General features: G+C 35.4%; 1 protein-coding gene and 1 pseudogene across 4 annotated transcripts; both read right to left on the bottom strand.

The window, feature by feature from the left end:
• Positions 1-710: 710 nt before the first annotated feature.
• On the bottom strand, positions 711-27,094 carry LOC147372713 (NKG2-A/NKG2-B type II integral membrane protein-like). 3 transcript variants are annotated; one of them, XM_086404125.1, is made up of 6 exons: positions 25,064-25,330; positions 24,581-24,679; positions 24,037-24,090; positions 23,323-23,474; positions 21,148-21,248; positions 711-1,437 (listed from the first exon to the last, which is right to left on the bottom strand). In XM_086404125.1, the coding sequence occupies exons 1-6, from the start codon at positions 25,248-25,250 to the stop codon at positions 1,368-1,370; spliced, it is 663 nt and encodes a 220-aa protein (XP_086260251.1). In that variant the 5' UTR covers positions 25,251-25,330; the 3' UTR covers positions 711-1,367. The 3 variants fall into 3 exon arrangements, with proteins under 3 accessions (XP_086260251.1, XP_086260252.1, XP_086260250.1); XM_086404126.1 differs by lacking the exons at positions 711-1,437; positions 25,064-25,330 and adding exons at positions 19,278-20,825; positions 26,956-27,094; XM_086404124.1 differs by lacking the exon at positions 711-1,437 and adding an exon at positions 19,278-20,825 and having other exon boundaries at positions 25,064-25,328.
• Positions 3,358-10,965, bottom strand: LOC147372714 (NKG2-A/NKG2-B type II integral membrane protein-like; annotated as a pseudogene). Its single transcript, XR_015164904.1, has 7 exons — positions 10,852-10,965; positions 8,917-9,027; positions 8,256-8,354; positions 7,069-7,122; positions 6,121-6,273; positions 3,945-4,045; positions 3,358-3,630 (listed from the first exon to the last, which is right to left on the bottom strand). The product of XR_015164904.1 is annotated as an NKG2-A/NKG2-B type II integral membrane protein-like (transcript).
• Positions 27,095-27,568: the final 474 nt, after the last annotated feature.

Below are 27,568 nucleotides of genomic sequence, written 5' to 3' on the forward strand. Positions count from 1 at the left end.
GGAAAATCAGTCCTGAGTATTCATTGGAAGGACTGATGCTGCGGCTAAAACTTCAATACTTTGGCTACCTGATGGGAGGAACTGACTCCCTGGAAAAGACCCTGACACTGGAAAAGATTGAAGGCGGGAGGAGAAGGGGACAACAGAGGATGAGATGGTTGGATGGTGTCACCGAGTCGATGGACATGAGTTTGAGCAAGCTCTGGGAGTTGGTGATGGATAGGGAAGCCTGGCATAGTGCAGTCCATGGGGTTGCCGAGTCAGACATGACTGAGTGACTGAACTGAAACCTGACAAAACCATTATGGTTTTTACAGATGTTAAACAGACAATAAATCTGTATTATAAAAACTTTTTACAACCCATATGAATCAGAATGTCTAGAAAATGCAAATTACCAAATATAGTAAAACAACCATAAACCTGTATAAGCTTAACATGTGTTAAATATATTAAATTCACTGTATAAACCTTCCTACAAAATATTCTAGGAGCCCTAATGGTATCAGTAGTGAATAATAACACTTAAAACTATGCCAGGTCTTTCACCATAAAACAGAGGCTTCCATAGAGCCTTGATAACAAAACCTGTCAAGTTATATAATATCAATGGACTCAGTCCAAACTCTTTGTGATAAGTGGATGAAGAAAATCATCTTAATCTAAATATGATATATGCAGTGATTTTTCAAAGGAAGACAATATAGAAAGATTTTTGTGGTTTTAGTTCAGGAATGCATAATTGGTCAACATTTGAAGGAAAGGGATATTTCAAAAACATTTAAAAATTTTCTCATTCCATTGAAAGAAAAATAGTAAAATGGTAACATGACTGATTGCATACAAAACCTATAAGAAAATTATGAATACTATGGAATTGCTTTTAAGTTAGAAAGGTATATGAAAAAACCTTAGAAAACACATATTTCAGCATGAAGTATTGAAATATTCTTCCCCAGTATAGGAAGGATACTTATAAGACTTTTACTGTACCATCTCTTCAACACTGGAAATAAAAGCCAATTGGGTAAAAATAAGTCAAAAACAAGAAAAACAAAAAAAAGAAAAGAAAAACAAGAAAAAGTTATTGCACCTGGAGGGAAGAAATAAAACGTAGTTATTCAGAGATGCACTATCTATTTACACAAACAATCCAGAGGAATATATATGTGAAATGATAAAATTAATACATACAATCAGAGAAATCATTGGGCACGATTCTATTTGTAGCAGCAACAATTACTACAAATTTAAAAACAAAATTGCTATTTACAAAAGCATGGCTATGAAATGTCCATATTTGTGTGAAATTTCAATTTTGGAAACTATAAAATATTCTAGGGGGATTTTGCTGGTGGTCCAGTGGTTCAGATTACTTGCTTCCCGGTGCAGGGAGTGGGCGTTGGATCCCTGGTCACTGAATCAAGATACCACATGCTGAAGAGTGTCACACAAATAAAGAAATAAATAAAAATTGATCAATAAAATAGGGAGAATTTAAAGAAAACCTAATTGATTGGAAGGATAAAGCATGATATTGACTGGAAGAGTCAATATTGTAAGATGATTATCTTCAGAAATTATTTTAAAGATTAAATGCAGTCCCAAAGCAGTTACTTTTTAAAAACTTTATTGAGGTGTAATTTACAGAGCATAAAATTTATCCATTTAAAATATATAAATCCATGATTTTGAAATTATTCACAGTTTACGACCGTCACTACTATCAAACTCTAGAAAGCATTCATCACTAATCAATTTGCAGTCTTTTCCTATTCCGTCTCCTCACAACCCTTAGTAATTACTCATCTACTTTTGGTCTCTCTACTCCTGTTTTTGATATTACATGGAAATGTGCTCACACAATATGCAATCTTTTAGAAGTTTGAATGCCATAAACACTTGAGCAAAAAAAGTGAGACACAAAAGTAACTATACCTATATTCTGGATGTGTATATGATACTTCAGTGGGGTTTTCCAGGTGGCACTAGTGGTAAAGAGACTGCCTGCCAGTGCAGATGAGGGTTTGATCCCTGGGTCAGGAAGGTCCTCCAGGGAATATGAAATGATAGCCCACTCCAGTAGTCTTTTTTTAAAAAAAATAATTTATTTTAATTTGAGGATAATTAGTTTAAAATACTGTGGTATTTTTCTCATACATGGACATGAATCAGCCATGGGTGCACATGTGTTCCCCCATTCAGAACCCTGCTCTCACCTTCCTCTCTCCCCCATCCCTTGGGTTGTCCCAGAGCACCAGCTCTGAGTGTCCTGCTTCATGCATCCAACTTGCACTGGTCATCTCTTTTATATATGGGAATATACCCTTTCAATGCTATTCTCTCAAATCATCCCACCCTCGCCTTCTCCCACATACTCCAAAAGTCTATTCTTTACAACTGTGTCTCTTTTGTTGCCTTGCATATAGGATCATTGTTACCTTCTTTCTAAAGTCCATATATGTGCATTAATATAGTGTATTGATGGTTCTCTTTCTATTTAGTTCCCTCTGTATAATAGGCTCCAGTTTCATCCACCTCATTAGAACTGATTCAAATGCTGGGAAAACCAGTCAACCATATGCAAAAGAATGAAACTAGAACACTTTCTAACACCATAAACAAAAATAAACTCAAAATGGATTAAAGATCTAAGTTTAACACCAGAGACTATTAAAAGTCTTAGAGGAAAACAGAGGCATAACATCCTCTGACATAAACCACAGCAAGATTCTCTATGACCCACCTTGCAGAGTAATTGAAATAAAACAAATATACAAATGGGACCTAGGTAAACTTAAAAGCTTTTGCACAACGAAGGAAACTATAAGCCAGGTGGAAAGGCAGCCTTCAGGATGGAAGACAATAACAGCAAATGAAACAACTTACAAAGAACTAAGCTCCAAAATATACAAGCAGTTCATGCAGCTCAATACCAGAAAAATGAACAACCCAATCAAAAAGTGGGCCAAAGAAGTAAACAGACATTTCTCCAAAGAAGATATACAGAGGGCTAATAAAACACACGAAAAGACATGTAGGTTTCTCATATCACAACACCACTCATTACTAGAGAAATGCAAATTAAAAACACAATGAGATATCCTCTCTGCCGGTCAGAATGGCCACCATAAAAAAGTCGACAAACAACAATAGCTGGAGAGGGTGTGGAGAAAAAGGAAACACTCTTACACTGTTGATGGGAATGCAAACTGGTACAGCCACTATGGAGAACAGTGTGGAAATTCCTTAAAAATCTGGGAATAGAACCACTCCAGTGTTCTTGACTGGAGAATTCCTTGGACAGAGAAGCCTGACAGCCTATAGTCCATGGGGTCTCAAAGAGTCAGACACAACTGAACGAATGAGCACACACAATTATATTTCAACTGTTTTTGAAAATCATTCATTATCAGAAAAAATTATATAATTCATTTTAAAATGTATGCAATCAGAATATTATTTCCATTTCATAAAAGGTCAAGTTACCCAAGAGCATCCAAACTCATGTTTTAATTCTCAAGCTTATGCTTGCAATGGTATGTATTTGGAAAGTGACAGTCTTCTGCTTTTATGCCCCATAAAGATTGTACAGCACAGTTATGTTCACCAGGTATATTGTCTGTTATCCTGTTATGGAAAAATGCATAATTATGTTACATTCTATGAAGACAACTCATGAAACAATAGCATTTTCCATGCAACTGTAATACAAGATATTTTGAAAATGGGTAATGAAGTCTTTAATAACATTTCAGTAAGCTCTTGTTACTAGGAAATCAGGCTACAGAGTAGCCTGGTTTTCAACATTGGTATCAACATTTTATTAACTTTCAATATCTTCCTTCAGCTTTCTGTAATTCGACTAAAACAAATGTATTCGTGTTATTTTAAAAATATTTCTTTTTTTCCTCCTCTATAAAGCATTCTTTTTACAAACTTACTGTAGTTTGCAAGTTGAACCATTTAGCCACTTCCAAGGACGACCATGGCCTTCACGAGAGACTTGAATCCACAATATAATTGATAGGCTCATCAGAAATTTCTAGCCCAAAATAAAGAATTTTCACTTAAATAGTCATTATGAAATGTTTTTGTTAATTTTTAAAATGCAAGTCAAAGGATATGTTCTTTCATAGCATCTTTCATTCTTTGAACAAATTGAGCATGTTAGATTTTAATCTAACATTAAAAAACATAGGAGTTGAAAGTTCAAAGTTTTAATAGTGCCATAAATATTAACCAATATCTGTACTTTTGATTCAAAATTAACTCAACATTTATACTTATCAGTATCACTGTGTTCTAATGTTAATAAGGAAAATTCCTTTTTTTTCGACAGCCATTTAATAAAGGGAATATTTACAAAGACATGAATTAGTTGTAGGGATCCCACAAAAGAATACACCTTGCATAACAACTTGGGGAGACTTACAGCTGTGAACCACATCTAACATTAAGCCTAAGGGATAAGAAGGTGGAGTAATTCAATATGTGCAATGAGGAAAATTCTGATTCATATAATTTCATTTTTCCTCATGTCAAAACTCACATAGCAAGGCTTTAAATAAGTCTTTAGATTCCATGACATTCATTTTTCTGGATATTGTGACAATATCAGTGGATTTCTCTACTATTATATGTTTCTCAGAATTTCAGTTTTAGAGGGAAAGTAAGGAAATGAAATTGAGAAAATAAGTGACATGAGAGCCGGATTTGGTTTTCTGAGCCTGACACCATTCTTTGACTAGATAAACCCCAAAGCCATCTGTTTCTGTATTGGTGGAATCCAGTGGACCAGACAAGGGGTCAGAGACTCATTTCTCTCTGTTCCTCCCTGCTAAGTTCAACTGTAAACATCAGAACTAGTGAAAGACAGGAGAAAGGAGAACTCTGAAAGGTGGAAAGAGAAGGGTGATGTGGCTTGAGACTTCCCAGCAGCTCCACTCCTCTGTAATCGCTAATCACTTCTCAGTGATGAGAAAACAAGGTGGGAGGTGAGGGAAAGATAATTAGGGGCATCTTGTATCTCCCCACCAACCAGAGGAAAGTGACCTAGGCCTCTTACTTCCCAAACACCCCATACCTAACCTAGCTGTTGGGGGTGGCACAGGTAATCCGTTCCTCCTGTGTGTTGAGACAATCGTGTAGGCAACACCAGGTAAGCCTTACAAGGTGATCCATCAGGACACTTACTAACAAGCAGCAGTCAGAGAAATTGCCTCTGTTTCCTCCACTGAGAGACACTAGGGTTGGGTGATAGGGGTGGGAGTGGGACCAGCAAAGGGGATGTCTTGACTAAAACTACTGAAGCTAAGAAGCCTCTTTATCTCTGAGGGTGTAAGACTCCATCTCCACCCAGCGGCATTGGAAAGAATGGATCTTAACTGTTAAATTCACACATTGAGCTGTGGAAATTTACAAACTTCACACAAATGCAAAAATTTGGAGGAACTGCAAAATATCATATGGCAGTGATGAGACAGGGACAACCTATATGATTCCATGTCCTGGACTAGAAAATGGCAACCCACTTCAGTATTCTTGCCTAGAAAATTCCATTGACACAGGAGCCTGACAGGCTGACGTTAATGAGGTTGCAAAGAGTCAGACACGACTGAACGACTAAGCACAAACACGGATTCCATGTATAAGATTCAAAAGCAATCAAAGAGATTCTATAATATCAAAAGTCAGGACAGGGAGCAAATAAGGAGGTGGAGAAGTGATAAGATATTACAGAGGGGTGGGGTTGCTGGGAAGTTGAAACTTCTATTCCATGATCTGATGTGCAATTATAGAATTCTATATGCAAATCATATGTTTATTTTCCTTGATGTATGGTAAAATTAGATAGAATAGTGTATTTTAGAATTTAATATCATTTGTAGAAGCATGGTTTTCTATGAAAAGCAAGAACCAGAAACTACCACACATGCATGAATGGTATAAAATGTAAACAAAGTATCATAAAGTTATATTCCATTGTTTAATGGAATACTAGCAGACCTTAAAATTAACAAGATACAAATATGTACAAAAGCACAAGTGAATCCTAGCAAATGTAATGTTGACTAAATCAAGCCTTTAGCAAAGTGTTGGAAACATTTAATATCTTACCATTTCCTCTTCATTATCTATATAAAGCAGAGTAGAATTCTTAGTAGCACAGGATATCAAACTCTCATTCCATGATTTTTTTTTCCAAACTAGTATAATAGCAGTTATTGGAATATGTAAGCCAGTCTTTTGGACAATGACCACAATGACATTCTGAAGAAAGATTATGAATTACTATTCAAGAACAATTTGAATTTGTAAAATAAAAATTAACTTACACGAGGCATTGGCACCCCACTCCAGTACTTTTGCCTAGAAAATCCCATGGACAGAGGAGCCTGGAAGGCTGCAGTCCATGTGGTTGCTAGAGTTGCTAGAACACAACTGAGCGACTTCACTTTCACTTTTCACTTTCATGCATTGGAGAAGGAAATGGCAACCCACTCCAGTGTTCTTGCCTGGAGAATCCCAGGGACGGGAAGCCTGGTGGGCTGCCGTCTATGGGTCACACAGAGTTGGAGACGACTGAAGCGACTTAGCAGCAGCAGCATGCATAGATATAAACATGTATATATACACACACATATATATATAAAATAACATATCTATGCATCCTCAAGGCTGGTACATATAAAACAAATCTCATTCATATATTCATAGAGAGGGTCTGTCTCTAATATATGTCCCCATATAAAGCAAACACATAGAAATATCTACTCTTTTCATGTGTTGAAAATTAAGAAATGAAATTTCTATTTTAGAATAGCAAAATTATTTGCTTCATCATAATATAGCAGGAGGAAATTATAGCCAATTGCCAACAATGGATATGGTGATCATATTATTGCATAGGGAGAAGCACTGTCCTATAATCATTTATTTATGAATGTTTATTGCCTGATTTTATAAATTATGTTCTATCCCCAAATCTATTCTTATTTTCACTAGCCTAAGATAGAGACAAAAATGAATTGTATTCATATCAGAACTTTGAAAATCATTATGTACCTTTCTGGAGCCTTGTTATGAGAGAGGAGTAATTCTGTTCCAGTATTACAGTAGCTACAAAATTAATCATTAAAAAGTTAATATTGCTTTAAATAAATCATAATGATTTTAATTTATGAGCTTGAGAATTCAGTTTATTGTTTAGAATTAGAGTAATCTGAAATAAAACTGATTTAGCAAGAAAAATTAATTAGGTAATGAAGATTTGATGGAAAAAATATTTCAAAAACCTAACGGAACAAACTTCACCACATCTTACAGTATTTGCTTTAACTAATCTCAAGAATTAATTTGTATTTCTCAAAAAGACCTTTAAACCTCCTAAAGCATGCTTTTGAGTTATGAAGTCAGAATATACATATACATGCTCTCTGTAATTCTCCTGTGTTGTATATTTATGACAAATTAGATATAACATACTGCATTTATTCTAATGTAGTACAGCCAGTTGCCTACAATGGATATGGTGATCATATTGTTGCATAGGGAGAAAGACTCTCCTTTAATGATTATTTAGGAATATTGTTCCTGTTTTTATAATTTATGTTTTATCCCCAGATCTGTTTCTATCTTCACTAGCCTAAGAGAGAGACAAAACACAAACTATATTTATAATAGAAGTTTGAAATCATTATGTAACTTTTGGAAGCTTTGTTACCAGAGAGGACTTATTCTGTTCTGATATTTGGGTACCTAGAAATAAATGGAAGTAATCTTTTAAAATATTAACATTGATTTAAATAAATCATAATAATTTTAGTGTTTAGTTTAAACATGGTATTTGTAGGATTTAGGATGATCTGGAAAAAATTGCTTTAAGAATAATTAATGAGGTAATGAAGACTGGGGGGTGTATATTTCAAAAATCTTAGAGAAAAGACTCCACCACCTCTTACAATACTTGGTTCAAGCGATCTCAAGAATTAATTTGTTTTTCTCAATAAGGTGTTTCAGTTTCTTAAAGTATATCTTTGAGTTACGAAATCAGAAAATAGATGTGTATATATTTAATTTTCCCTACAATCATTCTGTAATTAACACTTTACTCAACTCATTTGCCATTCAATACTTAGGCTAAATGCACACATTAAAATAAGAGTTCTATTCCATAATAATATGACATTTTAGAGGCACTGACGATCATTAAAATGAAAGGTTCATTCATAATCTTTCAAAACTTGACTTACATGGAATAAAAGTTATCAGTCTCACTATAGTATACATCAAGACAAAACATACGATTCCCAGGATCACAACAATGAGCTTCTCTCGAGCTGATGGTGAATCTACAGGGAGAGAAAAGGAAACACTGAGAAAGGAGTGATGGAGACAGTTATTTTAGAAGAACAAAGATCCCACATCCATGAGAATTCAAACACATCATCTTGGACCCCAAAACGATATCTACCATTGCAGTCCTCCTCTCGGATTATACCATTCCTTTTTCAGCAAATATAAGGCTTCATGAGTTGTAGATCAAAGACTACAAATTACAGCATTGCCTGGGTAGGTAGTCCTAGAGGAGGGCATGGCAACCTTCTCCAGCATTCATGCCTGGAGAATCCCCATGGACAGAGGAGCCTGGCGGGCTACAGTCCATGGGGTGGCAAAGAGTTGGACACAACTGAGCGACTACGCACAGCACAGCACATATGTCATATTAGAATATTGTATTTCAAACTCCAGCTCTAAGTCTCATTAATAAAAACACGTAAGCAGGTAAATGCTTTACACTTGCAGGGGTAGTTCCTGTCATTCCATTGACATAATGAAAGGCAATTTGAAAGTTTAATCCCACGTAGGTTTTCTCCTGCTCAGCTGCTAAAATTGATCTTTTCAGGATCTCACCTCTCATTTGCTGTCTCCTGGTGTCCTTAACCAGACTCGGTTCTGAGTAGCTTTCCTTTTGGTTCTTCATCTCTGTGGCTGTTTAATGTCAAGGATGTTGCTCTATGGAAACTTCACATAAGTAGTTAATAAATGGTGTATAAAATCACAAGAAGCCTTGAAGAGTTAAACTGGGTGATGTGTGAGATCAGTTAACAGCACTCATTTAGCAGCTGAGCAAATCCCAGTTTGGTTCTCATTTCAGTAGACCTTTAGACAACTGTTTCATGGTAGAGTAAGTAGTTTTAAAGATACTATTTGGTGTTTAATAACCAAGAGTGGTGGGAATGTGTGGGAGGTGAGAGGGAAACTCAAAGGAGGGGACATATGTACACCTATGGTTAATTTATGCTGATGTATGACAGAAGTAAAGCAATATTGTAAACCAGTCATCAATCAGTTAAAAACAAATAAATGTTTTAAAAAATATTCTGTTTGACATAATGTTACTTGTTTATTGGAACAATGAAAATTAGTAGATAACTAAAAAAGTTCATGAATAGTAATATCCTGATGAATTGAAAGTCAAAATTCACAGAAATCCTTTAAAATTGTTATCTTTGTTCAAATTAAAGTCCATATTGGAAAAACATGCACCAATTTTATAGGTAAGTTTAAAATCCATTAAAAGTTAAAGACAGCTTTCTATGATGAGGGAATATCAGTATTGGCATATATGGTACACTCTGCATTAAACTACTTTAATTGGGACATTCATTAATGAAAAGGGAACGAGATGCTATCAAATAATTCTTCTATTTTGTGTGATTATGGAGCTCTAAGAAATCATTAAAAAATTAAAGAAATATTTTACATGTTAAAAATGGTACATGACATATTACATTCTCCAAAAGAGTTTATCATATAAAGACAAAACAATGTTAAAATGACATTAAATACTTATTTTACATGAGTAATTGACAATTGTCAATGGCTAAGATATGAAATCACAAAATGATAAGGAAAGCATACATCATTTATGGAAGAACAATGTTGGTACAAACTTCGAGGAAGATCCTGAGGCTGTTAAGTCAATGAGGGAAGCTTTAGTTGTATCAGCAATTATAATCAGTCAACAGTGTGCCTTAATAATTCAGTCAATGGATTCTGTAGTAGTGCAATCTACAATTAATTCTGGCTTTGAAATTTACAATGTATGACTTTTAAAAATTATTTAGTATTTAGCAAATGAGTTTACTACTATAAGATGAGTATAAAAATATGTATGATATAAACATGTAAAACACCTAATATTAAATTTGACTTTTATTTTATTTCTTATTTTAATACAATTGCCATGGTATTATTCATATCAGGCAATATAATTTATAGGACAGAAATCTCTGTGTTAGTGTGATTTATCTTTTTTCAGTATTATGATTAAGTTTTTATAAAGCATTTGATAGTATATAATTGAGTTAATCCAGCATTTTACTGGAGGTACCATATTCTGATTTTTACTTTAATTAGATCAGTGAAGAATTATATTGGCCATTCACAATTCTATGAATCCATTTTAAGAACCTATTTTTAAGGGCTGAGTTAAATATTTAATACTGTATCTAATTCTATGTCTATTGATGACAAAATACAATGTTAACTGTCCCTTGTCCTGATGCTACTGATATTCCGTCTTAAATTGGATTGATTAACAAACTCAGTTATTCACTTGAATAATGTCTGCAGGCAAGAATTTGAACATTTTAAGAAATCTTCCCAAATACTTCATATTTTATTCTTACTTTCTCCCAAATTAAAATACCAAAATATCAAATACAGATACCAATATCTCTTTAATTTGTTTGCTTAGCAATTGTCCCTTAATCGAACCACTTTGGCATTTGTAATCTCCTGCTAAATGAGATGAGGAATTAGGAAGGAGAGGGAAACACATACCTTCTACAGGCCAGAGTCCTGCCTCTTCTCGTGAGTGGCCAGGTTACTGTGAAAATCAAACAATGTCTGTGGTCTTCACAGACTGCCCTGTGAAGGCCCAGAGTGAAACAAAAGAGGAAAAAATATATTTCTTATCACCGTGTCACTGAAACAGGAAATTCTTACGCTTGGGTATTTTGAAGACATTTTATCTCATCACACAACTCCAGAATATAGGAGACTTTGGATATGTAGTGTATCAGTTAGTTTGTTCCTTGGTGAGTTCCTCTGAGAATTGATTTCACTTTCTAAAAGATATAGGGGGACAAAGGACATGATCACTCTGCTGTTAACTTGCTTTCATTTCCTTCATCAGTGCTGAACATCTACTCCTTGTCAAGGGTAACCTCAGTGTTTAAGTTTTACTTTTAGATAAATTTGCTAAATCTAGGCATTATTTATGTCTTTTCCTTATAATCTCATTGTGTCATTTCTATTATAATGGAGGAAATCATAATTCCATTGACAGTTCGTATTTAAGGATACTTGTCCCTAATTCAGAAGAGTTAACTACATTTTAAACTTTATTTTAACTGTCATCTAATTTTTCAGTTCAGTTCAGTCACTTAGTCGTGTCCGACTCTTTGCGACCCCATGAATCGCAGCACGTTTTTAGCTTTCTAAAATCTAGAAAAATGGAATATAAATCTGTACTTTTATACCAATTTATTGTTGTTGTTCCGTCATGAAGCCATGTCTGATTCTTTGTGACTCTGTGGACTGCAGCAGGCAAAGCTTCCCTTTTACTATCTCCCTGAGTTTGCTCAAATTCACATCCAATGATGGGCTTCCCTGGTGGCTCAGATGGTAAAGAATCTGCTTGTGATGCAACAGACCTGGGTTCAATCCTTGGCTGAGGAAGATCCCCTGGAGAAAGAAATGGCAACCCGCTCCAGGATTCTTGCCTGGAAAATTCCATGGAGAGAAGAGCCTAGCGGGGCTACCATCCATGGGGTCACAGAATCAGACATGACTGAAGAGTCTGAGCATACCCACGACTACATGTCCATTGAGTCAGTGAGGTCATCCAGTCACATATTCCTCTGTGGCCCTCTTCTCCTCTTGCATTGAATCTTTTCCAGCATCAGGATCTTTTCCAATGAGTCAGCTCTTTACATCAGGTGGCCAAAGTATTGGAGCTTCGGTTTCAGCATCAGTCCTTCACATGAATACTCAGGGTTTATTTCCTTTAGGGTTGACTGGCTTAATCTCCTTGCTGTCCAAGGGACTCTTTCCATCACCATAGCTGGAAAACATCGATTCTTTGGCTCTCAGCCTTTATGGTCCAACTCTGACATCCATACATGACTACTGGAAAAATCATAGCTTTGATTATATGGACCTTTGTTGGCAAAATGATGTCTCTGCTTTTTAATATGCTAACTAATTTTGTCATAGCTTACTTCCAAGGAGCAAGCGCTTTTAAATTTCATGGCTGCAGTCATTGTAGACAGTGATTTTGGAGCCCAAGAAAATGAAATTTGACACAGTTTCCACTTTTTCTCTGTCTATTTACTATGAAGTGATGGAACTGGATGCCATGATCTCTGTTTTTTGATTGTTGAACTTTAAGCCATCTTTTTTACTCTCCTGTTTCACCTGCATCAAGAGGCTCTTTAGTTCCTCTTCACTTTCTGCCATTAAAGTGGTATCATCTGCTATCTGAGGTTGTTGATATCTCTCGCTGCAATCTTAATTCCGTCTTGTGAGTCATCCAGCCAGCATTTCATATGATGTATTCTGCATATAATTTAAATAAGCAGGGTGACAATATCCAGCCTTGAAGTATTCCTTTCCCAATTTTGAACCGACCTGCCATTCCGTTGATCCATGTCCTGTTCTACTGTTGCTTCTTGACCTGCATGCAGATTTCTCAGGAGGCAGCTAAATTGGTCTGGTATTCCCATCGCTTTAAGAATATTCCACAGGTGGTTGTGATCCACACAGTCAAAGGCTTTAGCAGAGTCCATGAGGCAAAAGTAGATTTTTTCCTGGAATTCCCTAGCTTTCTCTATGATTCAATGGATTTTGACAATTCGATCATCTGCCTTCTCTGAATCCAGCCTGAATATCTGGAAGTTTTCTGTTCATGTACTGCTGAAGCTTAGCTTCAAGGATTTTGAGCATAATCTTGATAACATGTGAAATGAGTGCAATTGTAAGATAATTTGAATGTTATTCGGCATTGCCTTTCTTTGGGCTTGGAATGAAAACTGCCCTTTTCCAGTCCTGTGGCCACTGCTGAGTTTTCCAGTTTGCTGGCATATTGAGTGCAGGACTTTAACACCATCATTCTTTAGGATTTGAGATAGCTCAGGTGGAATTATACCACCTCCATTAGCTTTGTTTTTAGTAAGGCTTCCTAAGGCCCAGTTGACTTCACACTTCAGAATATCTGGCTCTAGGTGAGTAACCACACCACTGTGGTTATCTGGGTCATTAAGAGTTTTTCTGTACAGTTAATCTGGGTATTCTTGCCACCTCTCCTTAATCTCTTCTGCTTCTGTTAAGTCCTTGCCATTTTTGTCCTCCCTAGTGCCTGTCTTTGCATGAAATATTCCCTGGTATCTCCAGTTTTCTTGAAGATATCTCTAGTCTTTCCCTTTCTATTGTTTTCCTCTATTTCATTGTACTGTTCACTTAAGAAGGCTTTCTCTTTCCTTGCTAATCTATGGAACTCTGCATTTAGTTGGGTATATCTTTTCCTGCTCCTCTGCCTTTCACTTCTCTTCTTTTCTCAGGTATTTGTAAGCTGTTTGTAAGCTATTTGCAAACTCTATTATGTCCTAATTATATAGACTAATATTTGAACTTTCTATGGCAATTGCTAATGGCTACCTATATGAGGACTATCTTTATTAATGAACTAAATAAATAATATTAATGAACTAAATATTAATGAACTAAATAAATAATATTCTATTACCCACTTCATTGAATTATAGCAAGTGAAGCATTCATTAGTGATGCCAAATAATGTAAAATTCAGTAATATTCACTTTTAAAATTTGAAGTGAAAGTCACTCAGTTGTGTCCAACTCTTTGCAAATGCATGAACTGTAGCCTACTAGGCTCCTCTGTCCATGAAATTCTCCAGGTAAAAATTCTGGAGTGGGTAGCCATTCCCTTCTTCAGGGGATCTGCCCAATTCACGGATTGAACTGAAGTCTCTTGTATAACAGGCGGATTCTTTACCAGCTGAGCTACAAGGCAAGTGTTAAATGAATTATTCATGTTATCATACACTTTGCTGGTTTCAATTAAATAATTTTGTACACATCATGTCCTTGGTTACATGCCCAAATATGTTGACTCTTCTGGTATTTAACTTTAATAAAATCTATGGTTAATCCACATACAGCCAAGATAATGCTCAAAATCCAAGAGTATTTTGAATATACTGTTTATTGCAAAAATACATGTTTGTGACTATATCTAAAGTGGAAGTACCTAGTGACCTAAGAGAGATAGATAAATTGGAGGTCCATAGTAAGTGCAAATACCCTTTTAACATGATGGCTAGATGGATTCATTTTCAAGGAAGTTTTTTAAATGGAGGGAGATTGCCAAAAGTACTAAATGACTCTATGTAAAGGAAACATTTTAAGGTCTTGTAAAGAAGAAACTCTTATTGTAGTTGAAAATTTGGATATGCAGAAAGGAAAGAAGAATTGAAGAAAAGAACTTATGTGGACATATCCAAATAGATATTGACAGGTAAAATAGTAATGATAAAGTATCAAATTGTGCATATATGTTTGTATTAGAATTCAAGGGAGCAAAAATGGCATGAGCAGTGAAAACAGTAGAGAGAAATTATGTCTTTTCGTTGTTTCAGAAGAGTACAAAAATATGAACTTACTAGACTATCGAGTAAAGAATGCATGCTGTAAAATGTAGGGCACTTATAGAACTGCTGCTGAGTCGCTTCAGGTGTGTATGACTCTGCACGACCCCATAGACTTCAGCCTACCAGGCTCCCCTGTCCCTGGAATTCTCCAGGCAAGAACACTGGAGTGGGTTGCCATTTCCTTCTCCAATGTGTGAAAGTGAAAAGTGAAAGTGAAGTCACTCAGTCATGTCCGACTCTTAGCGACCCCACGAACTGCAGCCTACTAGGCTCCTCCATCCATGGGATTTTCCAGGCAAGAGTACTGGAGTCGGGTGCCATTTCCTTCTCCATACACTAACATAGAATATTCTTATTTTTTAAGTTCAAATGAACATTTCTCAAAAATTCACTATATATGCCTAAGTCCAGTTACATTACTAAAAAAGCTACAGAACTATGGTGTCAAACACTAGCCTCCAGCCAAGTTTGGCAAGTGGGCACTTGAAATGTGAATATTCAAATTTAATTTTTAATTAATTAGAAGAAATAAACATTTCAGATTGATTTCATAGTCACATCAGCCATATGCAGTAGAATTACAGACTATTTCCAGGTTCATGAAAAATTCTCTAACCAGTTTACCTAAAATAGAAGTCAATAACCAAAACTTTGAAAATCTTTATTGGGTTTTGTATTCAGTAATCTATTTCTAAATAACATATGAACCAAGGAAAAGTCAAAGTCAAATTTCATAATTTTATATGAATTAAAAGAAAAATGTAACAAGATTCTGTCTTGTGACATTTTAATTCAGTTAAATGCATACATTATAAATGAAAAAAAAAAGAAGAAATCTAAGCATGCTTGACAAGAAACTTGAAATGAAAAAGCAATTTTGGTGAAATTAAAGTAATTCACATAAACATGAAGGAAGAAAATAGCAAATATGAAAAATCATGAAAAAAATTACAGTAGAAGGGAATAAAAGGGTCAAAGCTATTTTCATTTGAAAGACAATAAAATTAATAAATGACATGTGGAGAATAGAGAAAACACAAATCTTTTATATCTATATAAATATGACAATCCAATGCTCCTGCTGCTGCGAAGTCGAATCAGTTGTGTCTGACTCTGTGCAACCCCACAGACGGTAGCCTGCCAGGCTTTTCCGTCCCTGGGATTCTCCAGGCAAGAACACTGGAGTGTTGCCATTTCCTTCTCCAGTACATGAAACTGAGAAGTGAAAGTGAAGTCACTCAGTCGTGTCTGACTCTTAGCGACACCATGAACTGCAGCCCAGGCTCCTCCGTCCATGGGATTTTTGCAGGCAAGACCACTGGAGTGGGTCCCCAGTGCCTTCTCCGGGAAAAACCAATAGATGTTGGCAATTTGATTCTTTGGAAAAGCAAGAGACTTCCAGAAAAACACCTTCTGCTTTGTTGACTATGCCAAAGCTTTTGATTGTGTAGATCACAACAAACTTTGGAAAATTATTCAAGAGATAGGATTACCAGACTGCCTGACCTGCCTCTTGAGAAATCTGTATGTAGGTCAAGAAGCAAGTTAGAACCGGATATAGAAGAGCGGACTGGTTCCAAATTGGGAAAGGAATATGTCAAGGCTGTATATTGTCACCCTGTCTATTTAACTTCCAAGCAGAGCACATCATGCGAAATGCCAGCTGCAATGAAGATTCCTGGAGAAATATCAATAACCTCAGATATGTAGATGACACCACCCTTATGGCAGAAAGCGAAGAACTAAAGAGCCTCTTGATAAAAATGAAATAGGAGAGTGAAAAAACTGCCTTAAAACTTAACATTCAAAAGCGAAGATCCAGTCCCATCAGTTTATGGCAAAAAAATGGGGAAATAATGGAAACATTGAGAGACTTTATTTTTTTGGACTCCAAAATCATTGCAGATTTGACTTCAGCCATGAAATTGAAAGACGCTTGTTCCTTGGAAGGAAAGTTATGACCAAACTAGACAGCATATTAAAATCAGAGACATTACTTTAAGGTCCGTCTACTTTCAGGCATTGGAGAAGGAAATGGCAACCCACTCCAGTGCTCTTGCCTGGAAAAATCCCATGGATGGAGGAGCCTGGGCTGCAATTCATGGTGTTGCTAAGAGTCGGACATGACTGAACGACTTCACTTTCACTTCTCACTTTCATGTACTGGAGAAGGAAATGGCAACCCACTCTCGTGTTCTTGCCTGGAGAATCCCAGGGATGGAAAAGCCTGGCAGGCTGCCATCTATGGGGTCGCACAGAGTTGGACACGACTGAAGTGACTTAGCAGCAGCAGCAGTCAAAGCTTGGTTTTTCAGTAGTCAGGTATGGATGTGAGAGTTGGACCATATAGAAGCTGAGCACTGAAGAATTGATGCTTTTGAACTGTGGTGATGGAGAAGACTCTTGAAAGTCCCTTGGGCTAGGAGGAGATCAAACCATTCCATCCTGGGGAAAATCAGTCCTGAATATTCATTGGAAGGACTGATGCTGCGGCTGAAACTTCAAAACATTGACCACCTGATGGGAGGAACTGACTCACTGGAAAAGATCCTGACACTGGGAAAGATTGAAGGTGGGAGGAGAAGGGGACAACAGAGGATGAGATGGTTGGATGGTGTCATCAAGTCGATGGACATGAGTTTGAGCAAGCTCTGGGAGTTGATGACGGACAGGGAAGCCTGGTGTGCTACAGTCCATGGGGTCGCAAAGAGTCGGACACGACTGAGTGAACTGAACTGAAACCTGGCAAAACCATTATGGTTTTTATGGACAGTGTTAAACAGACAATAAAGCTGTATTATAAGAACTTTTTACAATCCATATGAAATAGAATGTCTAGAAAATGGAAATTACCAAATGTAGTACAACAACCATAAACCTGTATAAGATTAACATGTATTAAATATATTAAGTTCACTGTGTAAACCTTCCTACAAAATATTCTAGGAGCCCTAATGGTATCAGTAGTGAATAATAACACTTAAAACTATGCCAGGTCGTTCACCATAACACAGAGTCTTCCATAGAGCCTTGATAACAAAACCTGCCAAGTTACATAATATCAATGGAGTCAGTCCAAACTCTGTGATAAATGGATGAAGAAAATCATCTTAATCTAAATATGATATATGCAGTGATTTTTCAAAGGAAGAAAATACAGAATGATTTTTGTGGTTTTATTTCAGGAATGCATAATTGGTCAACATTTGAAGGAAAGAGATATTTCAAAAACATTAAAAATTTTCTCATTCCATTGAAAGAAAAATAGTAAAATGGTAACATGACTGATTGCATACAAAACCTATAAGAAAATTATGAATACTATAGAATTGCTTTCATGTTAGATAGGTATATGAAAAAACCTTAGAAAACACATATTTCAGCATGAAGTATTGAAATATTTTCCCCCAGTATAGGAAGGATACTTATAAGACTTTTACTGTATCATCTGTTCAACATTGGAAATAAAAGGCAACTCGGTAAAAATAAGTCAAAAACAAGAAAAAAAAAGAAAAGCAAAACAAGAAAAAGTTATTGCACCTGGAGGGAAGAAATAAAACGTGATTATTCAGAGATGCAATATCTATTTACATAAACAATCCAGAGGAATATGTATTTGAAATGATAAAATTAATACATACAATATGAGAAGTCATTGGGCATGATTCTATTTGCAGCAGCAACAATTACTACAAATTTAAAAACAAAATTGCTATTTACAAAAGCATGGCTATGAAAAGTCCATATTTGTGTGAAATTTCAATGTTGGAAACTATAGAATATTCTAGGAGGATTTCGCTGGTGGTCCAGTGGTTCGGATTACTTGCTTCCCGGTGCAGGGAGTGGGCGTTCGATCCCTGGTCACTGAATTAAACTACCACATGCTGAAGAGTGTCACACAAATAAATAAATAAACAAAACTGATCAATAATATAGGGAGAATTTAAAGAAAACCTAATTGATTGGAAGGATAAAGCATGATATTGACTGGAAGAGTCAATATTGTAAGACAATTATCTTTAGAAATTATTTAAAGATTAAACGCAGTCCCAAAGCAGTTATTTTTTAAAAACTTTATTGAGGTGTAATTTACAGAGCATAAAATTTATCCATTTAGAATATATAAATCTATGATTTTACAATTATTCACAGTTTACAACCATCACTACTATCAAACTCTAGAAAGCATTCATCACTAATCAATTTGCAGTCTTTTCCTGTTCCGTCCCTTCACAACCTTTAGTAATCACTAATCTACTTTTGGTCTCTCTACTCCCATTTTTGATATTACATAGAAATGGGCTCACACAATATGCAATCTTTTAGAAGTTTGAATGCCATAAACATACTGTTGAGCAAAAAAAGTGAGACACAAAAGTAACGATACCTATATTTGGATGTGTATATGATACTTCAGTGGGGTTTTCCAGGTGGCACTAGTGGTAAAGCGACTGCCTGCCAGTGCAGAAGATGAGGGTTTGATCCCTGGGTCAGGAAGGTCCTCCCGGGAATATGAAATGATAGCCCACTCCAGTAGTCTTTTTTTAAAAAATTAGTTAATTTATTTTAATTGGAGGATAATTACTTTAAAATATTGTGGTATTTTTCTCATACATGGACATGAATCAGCCATGGGTGCACATGTGTTCTCCCATTCAGAACCCCGCTCTCACCTTCCTCCCTCCCCCATCCCTTGGGTTGTCCCAGAGCACCAGCTCTGAGAGTCCTGCTTCATGCATCCAACTTGCACTGGTCATCTATTTTATATATGGGAATATACACGTTTCAATGCTATTCTCTCAAATCATCCCACCCTCGCCTTCTCCTACATACTCCAAAAGTCTGTTCTTTACATCTGTATATCTTTTGTTGCCTTGCATATAGGATCATTGTTACCTTCTTTCTAAAGTCCATATATATGCATTAATATAGTGTATTGATGGTTCTTTTTCTGATTTAGTTCCCTCCATATAATAGGCTCCAGTTTCATCCACCTCATTAGAACTGATTCAGATGCTGGGAAAACCAGTCAACCATATGCAAAAGAATGAAACTAGAACACTTTCTAACACCATAAACAAAAAAAAACTCAAAATGGATTAAAGGTCTAAATTTAACACCAGAGACTATTAAAACTCTTAGAGGAAAACAGAGGCATAACACCCACTGACATAAACCACAGCAAGATTCTCTATGACCCACCTTGCAGAGTAATGGAAATAAAAAGAAAAATACAAATGGGACCTAGGTAAAAAAAGCTTTTGCACAACGAAGGAAACTATAAGCCAGGTGGAAAGGCAGCCTTCATGGTTGAAGACAATAACAGCAAATGAAACAACTGACAAAGAATTAAGCTCCAAAATATACAAGCAGTTCATGCAGCTCAATACCAGAAAAATGAACAACCCAATCAAAAAGTGGGCCAAAGAATTAAACAGACATTTCTCCAAAGAAGATATACAGAGAGCTAATAAAACATAGAAAAAGATATGTAGCTTTCTCATATCACAACATGACTCATTACTAGAGAAATGCAAATTAAAAACACAATGAAGTATTGTCTCTGCCGGTCAGAATGGCCACCACAAAAAAAGTCGACAAACAACAATATCTGGAGAGGGTGTGGAGAAAAAGGAAACACTCTTACACTGTTGATGGGAATGCAAACTGGTACAGCCACTATGGAGAACAGTGTGGAAATTCCTTAAAAACCTGGGAATAGAACCACTCCAGTGTTCTTGACTGGAGAATTCCTTGGACAGAGAAGCCTGACAGCCTATAGTCCATGGGGTCTCAAAGAGTCAGACACAACTGAACGAATGAGCACACACAATTATATTTCAACTGTTTTTGAAAAACATTCATTATCAGAAAAAATAATAAAATTCATTTAAAAATGTATGCAATCAGAATATTATTTCCATTTCATAAAAGGTCAAGTTACCCAACAGCATCCAAACTCATATTTTAATTCTCAAGCTTATGCTTGCAATGATATGCATTTGGAAACTGACAGTCTTCTGTTCTTATTTCCCATAAAGATTGTACAGCACAGTTATGTTCACCAGGTAATTTCTCTTTTATCCTGTTATGGAAAAATGCATAATTCTGTTATATTCTATGAAGACAACTCATGAAACAATAGCATTTTCCATGTAACTCTAATACAAGATATTTTGAAAATGGGTAATGAAGTCTTTAATAAAATTTCAGTAACAGCTTATTACTAGGAAATTGGGCTACAGAGTAGCCTGGTTTTCAACATTGGTATCAACATTTTATTAACTTTCAATATCTTCCTTCAGCTTTCTATAATTGGACTAAAACAAATGTATTCATGTTATTTTAAAAATATTTCTTTTTTTGTATTCTTCCTCCTCTATATAGCATTCTTTTTACAAACTTACTGTAGATTGCAAGTTGAACCATTTAGCCACTTCCAAGGACGACCGCGGCCTTCACGAGAGACTTGAATCCACGATATAATTGATAGGGACATCAGAAATTTCTAGTCCAAAATAAAGAACTTTCACTTAAATAGTCATTATGAAATGTTTTTATTAATTTTTAAAATGCAAGTCAAAGGATGTGTTCTTTCATAGCATCTTTCATTCTTTGAACAAATTGAGCATGTTAGATTCTAATCTAACACTAAAAGTAGGAGATGAAAGTTCAAAATTTTAATAGCACCATAAATATTAACCAATATCTGTACTTTTGATTCAAAATTAACTCAACATTTATACTTATCAGTTTCACTGTGTTCTAATGTTAATAAGGAAAATTCCTTTTTTTTCAACAGCCATTTGATAAAGGGAATATTTACAAAGACATGAATTAGTTGTAGAGATCCCACAAAAGAATACACCTTGCATAACAACTTGGGGAGACTTACAGCTGTGAACTACATCTGACATTAAGCCTAAGGGATAAGAAGGTGGAGTAATTGAATATGTGCAATGAGGAAAATTCTGACTCATATAATTTCATTTTCCCTCATATCAAAACTAACATAGCAAGGCTTTAAATAAGTCTTTAGATTCCATGACATTCATTTTTCTGGATATTGTGACAATATCAGTGGATTTCTCTACTATTATATGTTTCTCAGAATTTCAGTTTTAGAGGGAAATTAAGGAAATGAAATTGAGAAAATAAGTGACATGAGAGCCGGATTTGGTTTTCTGAACCTGACACCATTCTTTGACTAGATAAACCCCAAAGCCATCTGTTTCTGTATTGGTGGAACCAGTGGACCAGACAAGGGGTCAGAGACTCATTTCTCTCTGTTCCTCCCTGCTAAGTTCAACTGTAAACATGGGAACTAATGAAAGACACGAGAAAGGAGAACTCTGAAAGGTGGAAAGAGAAGGGTGATGTGGCTTGAGACTTCCCAGGAGTCCCACTCTTCTGTAATCGCTAATCACTTCTCAGTGATGAGAAAACAAGGTGGGAGGTGAGGGAGTGATAATTAGGGGCATCTTATATCTCCCCACCAACCAGAGGAAAGTGACCTAGGCCTCTTACTTCCCAAGCACCCAATATCTAACCTAGCTGTTATGGGTGGCACAAGTAATCCATTCCTCCTGTGTGTTGAGAAAATCGTGTAGACAACACCAGGTAAGCCTTACAAGGTGATCCATCAGGACACTTATTAACAAGCAGCAGTCAGAGAAACTGCCTCTGTTTCCTCCACTGAGAGACACTAGGGTTGGGTGATAGGGGTGGGAGTGGGACCAGCAAAGGGGATGTCTTGACTAAAACTACTGAAGCAAAGAAGCCTCTTTATCCCTGAGGGTGTAAGACTCCATCTCCACCCAGCGGGATTGGAAAGAATGGATCTTAAATGTTGAATTCACACAATGAGCTGTGGAAATTTACAAACTTCACACAAATGCAAAAATTTGGAGGAACTGCAAAATATCATATGGCAGTGATGAGACAGGGACAACCTATATTATTCCATGTCCTGGAGTAGAAAATGGCAACCCACTTCAGTATTCTTGCCTGGAAAATTCCATGGACACAGGAGCCTGAGAGGCTGAAGTTAATGAGGTTGCAAAGAGTCAGACATGATTGAACGACTAAGCACGAACATGGGATTCCATGTATATGAATCAAAAGCAATCAAAGAGATTCTATAATATCAAAAGTCAGGACAGGGAGCAAATAAGGAGGTCGAGAAGTGATAAGATATTACAGAGAGGTGGGGCTGCTGGGAAGCTGAAATTTCTATTCCGTGATCTGATATGCAATTACATAATTCTATAGGCAAAATCATATGTTTATTTTCCTTGTTGTATGGTAAAATTAGACAGCACAGTGCATTTTAGAATTTAATAGCATTTGTAGAAGCACGGTTTTCTATGAAAAGCAAGAACCAGAAATTACTACACATGCATGAGTGGTATAAAAATGTAAATAAAGTGTCATAAAGTTATATTCCATTGTTTAATGGAATACTAGCAGACCTTTAAATAAACAAGCTACAAATATGTACAAAAGCACAAGTGAATTCTAACAAATATAATGTTGACTAAATGAAGCCTTTAGCAAAGTGTTGGAAACATTTAATAGCTTACCATTTCCTCTTCATTATCTATATAAAGCAGAGTAGAATTCTTAGTAGCACAGGATATCAAACTCTCATTCCACGATTTTTTTTCCAAACTAGTAAAATAGCAGTTGTTGGAATATGTAAGCCAGTCTTTTGGACAATGACCACAATGACATTCTGAAGAAAGATTATGAATTACTATTCAAAAACAATTTGAATTTGGAAAATAAAAATTAACTTATATATATGCATAGACATAAACATATGTATATATTCACACACACACACACACACACACACATATATATATATATATATATATAATAACATATCTATGCATCCTCAAGGCTGGTACATATAAAACAAATCTCATTCATGCATTCATAGAGAGGGTCTGTCTTTAATATATGTCCCCATATAAAGAAAATACATAGAAATATCAACTCTTTACATGTCCTGAAAATCAAGAAATGAAACTTCTATTTTAGAATAGCAAAATTATTTGTCTCTTATCATATTATATCAGGAGGAAATTCCAGCCAATTGCCAACAATGGATATGGTGATCATATATTATTGCATAGGGAGAAGCACTCTCCTATAATCATTTATTTATGAATGCTTATTGCCTGATTTTATAAATTATGTTCTATCCCCAAATCTATTCTTATTTTCACTAGCCTAAGGTAGAGACAAAAATGAATTGTATTCATATCAGAACTTTGAAAATCATTATGTACCTTTCTGGAGCCTTGTTATGAGAGAGGAGTAATTCTGTTCCTGTATTACAGGAGCTACAAAATTAATCATTAAAAAGTTAATATTGCTTTAAATAAATCATAATGATTTTAATTTATGAGCTTGAGAATTCAGTTTATCGTTTAGAACTAGAATAATCTGAAATAAAACTGATTTAGCCAGAAAAATTAATTAGGTAATGAAGACTTGATGGAAAAAATATTTCAAAAACCTAACGGAACAAACTTCACCACGTCTTACAGTATTTGCTTTAACTAATCTCAAGAATTAATTTGTATTTCTCAGAAAGATCTTTAAATCTCCTAAAGCATGGTTTTGAGTTATGAAATCAGAATATACATATACATGCTCTCTGTAATTCTCCTGTGTTGTATATTTCTGACAAATTAGATATAACATACTGCATTTATTCTAAATGCATGTATTTTAATGATAGGCACATTCTATAATATTATGAAATGTTTAGCAGCACTGACCATCGGTAAAGTGATAAGTTCTCTTACAGTTTTTCAAAAACGTACTTACAGGGAGTAACAATGATCACTGTCACCACAGTGGACATCAAGACAAGGCAGATGATTCCCAGGATCCCAGCAATAAACTTCTCTGGAGGTGACGGTGAACCTGCAGGGACAGAAAAGGAAACTGAGAAAGGAGTGATGGGGACAGCTTTTCAGAGTTTACATACACAAGAACCCACACGAACACAGAGTTATGGATATAAACTTGGACCCCAACCCATTTTGACCACTGTAGTCTTTCTCTCAGAATATACCATTGCGTTTTCAGCAAATATGAGACTACATGCGTTGCTGATCAAAGACTTCAAATTATAGTAATGCCAGAATAAAAGTCGTCCTCCGATTTCACATCAGAATCCCATATCCAGCTTCAAGTTCCGTTCCTCAAAGTGAAAAATACGCGAGCTTATCCCCTACTCTTCCTCCACACCTCTGCACCCCACTGCACATCCTAGAACAGCTCCACGTGTGTCTAGTAAGTGTTTACCTTTGGAGTGGTGATTCCTGTCGTTCCCATGAAGATTCTGAGGAGCATTTTGAAGATTTAATTCTACATATGTTAATTCCTGCTCAGTCATTGAAATGGAACTTTTAGAAACCTTAGGTTTTCTTATCTGCCTCTTTGAGTTCTTGACTCCCTTCAGTTCTGCATAGGTTGCTCCTTGGTTATTCATCTCTGCAGCTGAGTGAGATCAAGGACTGTGCTTGAAGTGAACTGAGGTTGAGTGGTGTATGTGAGATAAGCACCCTAGTACAATGACACAGGCGGGGCTAAGCGCTTAGTGCTCACTTTGCAGCTGAACAAACTTAAAGCCTGGTAAATTCCTTACAACTGTAAACAAGTTTTTCACGATAGAATGCTTTTTTGAAAAAGATATTCTATATTTGACGCATATATTATTGATTGAAACAGTGAAAAGCAATAAATTAGGGAGGAATAAAGAAGTTCATGAACAATAATATCTTTATTAAGTCAGATTCCATGGAAATATTTTAAAATCATCATAGTGCTTGTGTTAAAATTAAAATGTTCTGTTAAAAGAGAGATTCACCCATATTTATGATAATTTTGAAATTTAATAATGGTTATAAACAGTTCTTTAAAGATGAGGAGAGTGTAATGTTGACATATACAATAATTTCCTACACTAAGTTATATTATTTGATGACTTACATTTATTGATGAAAAGGGATAACAAATGGTCTTGATTTCAAATGGTTGAGCAGTTCTGAGAAAGCTTTAAAACCTGAGGAAATGCTTCATATACTGGAAAGTGTTAATGACACATTAAACATATATAACAAAGTAATATGAAAAATAAAACAATAGGAAAGACTAAAAAATACTTATTTTACAAAAGTAGTTGATAATTGATTTAATGGCTAATATCTGAACCCACAAAATGATAAACACGTATAGGTCACTTATGGAAGAACACTGTGGGTTCAAACTTCCAGAAAGATCTGATAGATGTCCAAGTTAGAAAAGGTCATTTTAGCTGTATAAGTGATGATAATTACTTATAAAAAACCCAGATAACATAATTTATAATTCAGACAATTGATGCAGTAGTCAGAAATATCTGGAAATTAATTATGACTGAAATTTTTAAAATGTGACCTTCAAAAAGTTATTTACTATCTGGTAACCTATATAATTAATATAAAATAAAATAAGTTTATGCAAGGTGTAACACTGAGCACTCAACCTGGAATTTATAAGTTCTCAGTAATTATCAGTTTTAATTATTATCTTAGTCATCATTTCTATGGTACTCTCTCTGATTTATATCAGCCTTTAATTAGTATAACATATCATTTATGCAATGTTTGATTTTTAAGAAATACTTTAATTATGACAATTAAGTTTAAATTAGTCTTTAAGAAGTTACTTCATCTTTAATTTTATTTAAAAATTAGGGTTCTTTTATTCAATCTGAAACATGTAAGAGGAATTATGTTTGGCCTTTTGCTATATAATGAATTCCTTTCCAAGAATCTGTTTATAGATGTTGAGCAAAATATGTATAAACATATTATTATACAAAAAGCTTACCATCTACTGATTATAAAATCCAAAACTAATTGTTCCCTATCATGAGGTCAATAAATTTCACGTAATATTATATACACACCCAAATATGCATGTGTGTATTCACTTGACTAGCGTTCTGCAGACAATAATTTGAATACTTGGAGAAATCACCCAATATTTGGTATTTTATGGTTATTGTTTATACCAAATTATTAAAAAAAAACAATGTTTTACTTTGATTTTGTTGTATATTTACTATAGCTCAGTTGCATCCCCTCTAACATTTGTTAGTTCCCACTAAGTGAGACTGTCTAGCAGAGAGACAGGAGAGGAGGGACACATACCTTCTGTTGGCCAGGAAGTTGTGCATTCTTTAGTGTGCAGATCAGGTTACTCTCTAAAAAGAGACCTGCTATAGCTGGTAATGAAAGGAGAAATTTAAAAACTTACAACCGGTCAAGATAAGCAATGTCTGTGACCTTCACAGGCTGCCCTGTGAAGGCTCAGAGTGAAGCTAGAATGGAAAATATTGATTTGTCGTCAATGTGTCACTTCAGGTTTGAACAGGAAATCCTCACACTTAGGCGAGTTGAAGAGAGTTTAGCTTATCACACACCTCCAGAAAATAGGAGACTTTGGGCTCCAATTAAAAGGACAACTGGATCTCTAATTGTGTTATTTACATTTTCCATTTTTAAATGCCTCTGAGAAATTATCATATATTGTAAGATCCATTAGATCTGATAAACAGAGTGCCTGAAGAACTATGGATGGAGCTCTGTGACACTGTATAGGAGGCAGTGGTCAAGATCATCCCCAAGAAAAAGAAAAGCAAAGAGGCAAGATAGTTTTCTGAGGAGGCCTTACAAATAGCTGAGAAAAGAAGAGAAGCTAAAGGCAAAGGAGAAAAAGAAAGATATATTCATCTAAATGCAGAGTTCCAAAGAATAGCTAGGA

Source organism: Bos grunniens, chromosome 5, assembly GCF_055505025.1.
Source record: "Bos grunniens cultivar Pamir isolate PY7600 chromosome 5, Bosgru_T2T1.0, whole genome shotgun sequence".
NCBI lineage: Eukaryota > Metazoa > Chordata > Mammalia > Artiodactyla > Bovidae > Bos > Bos grunniens.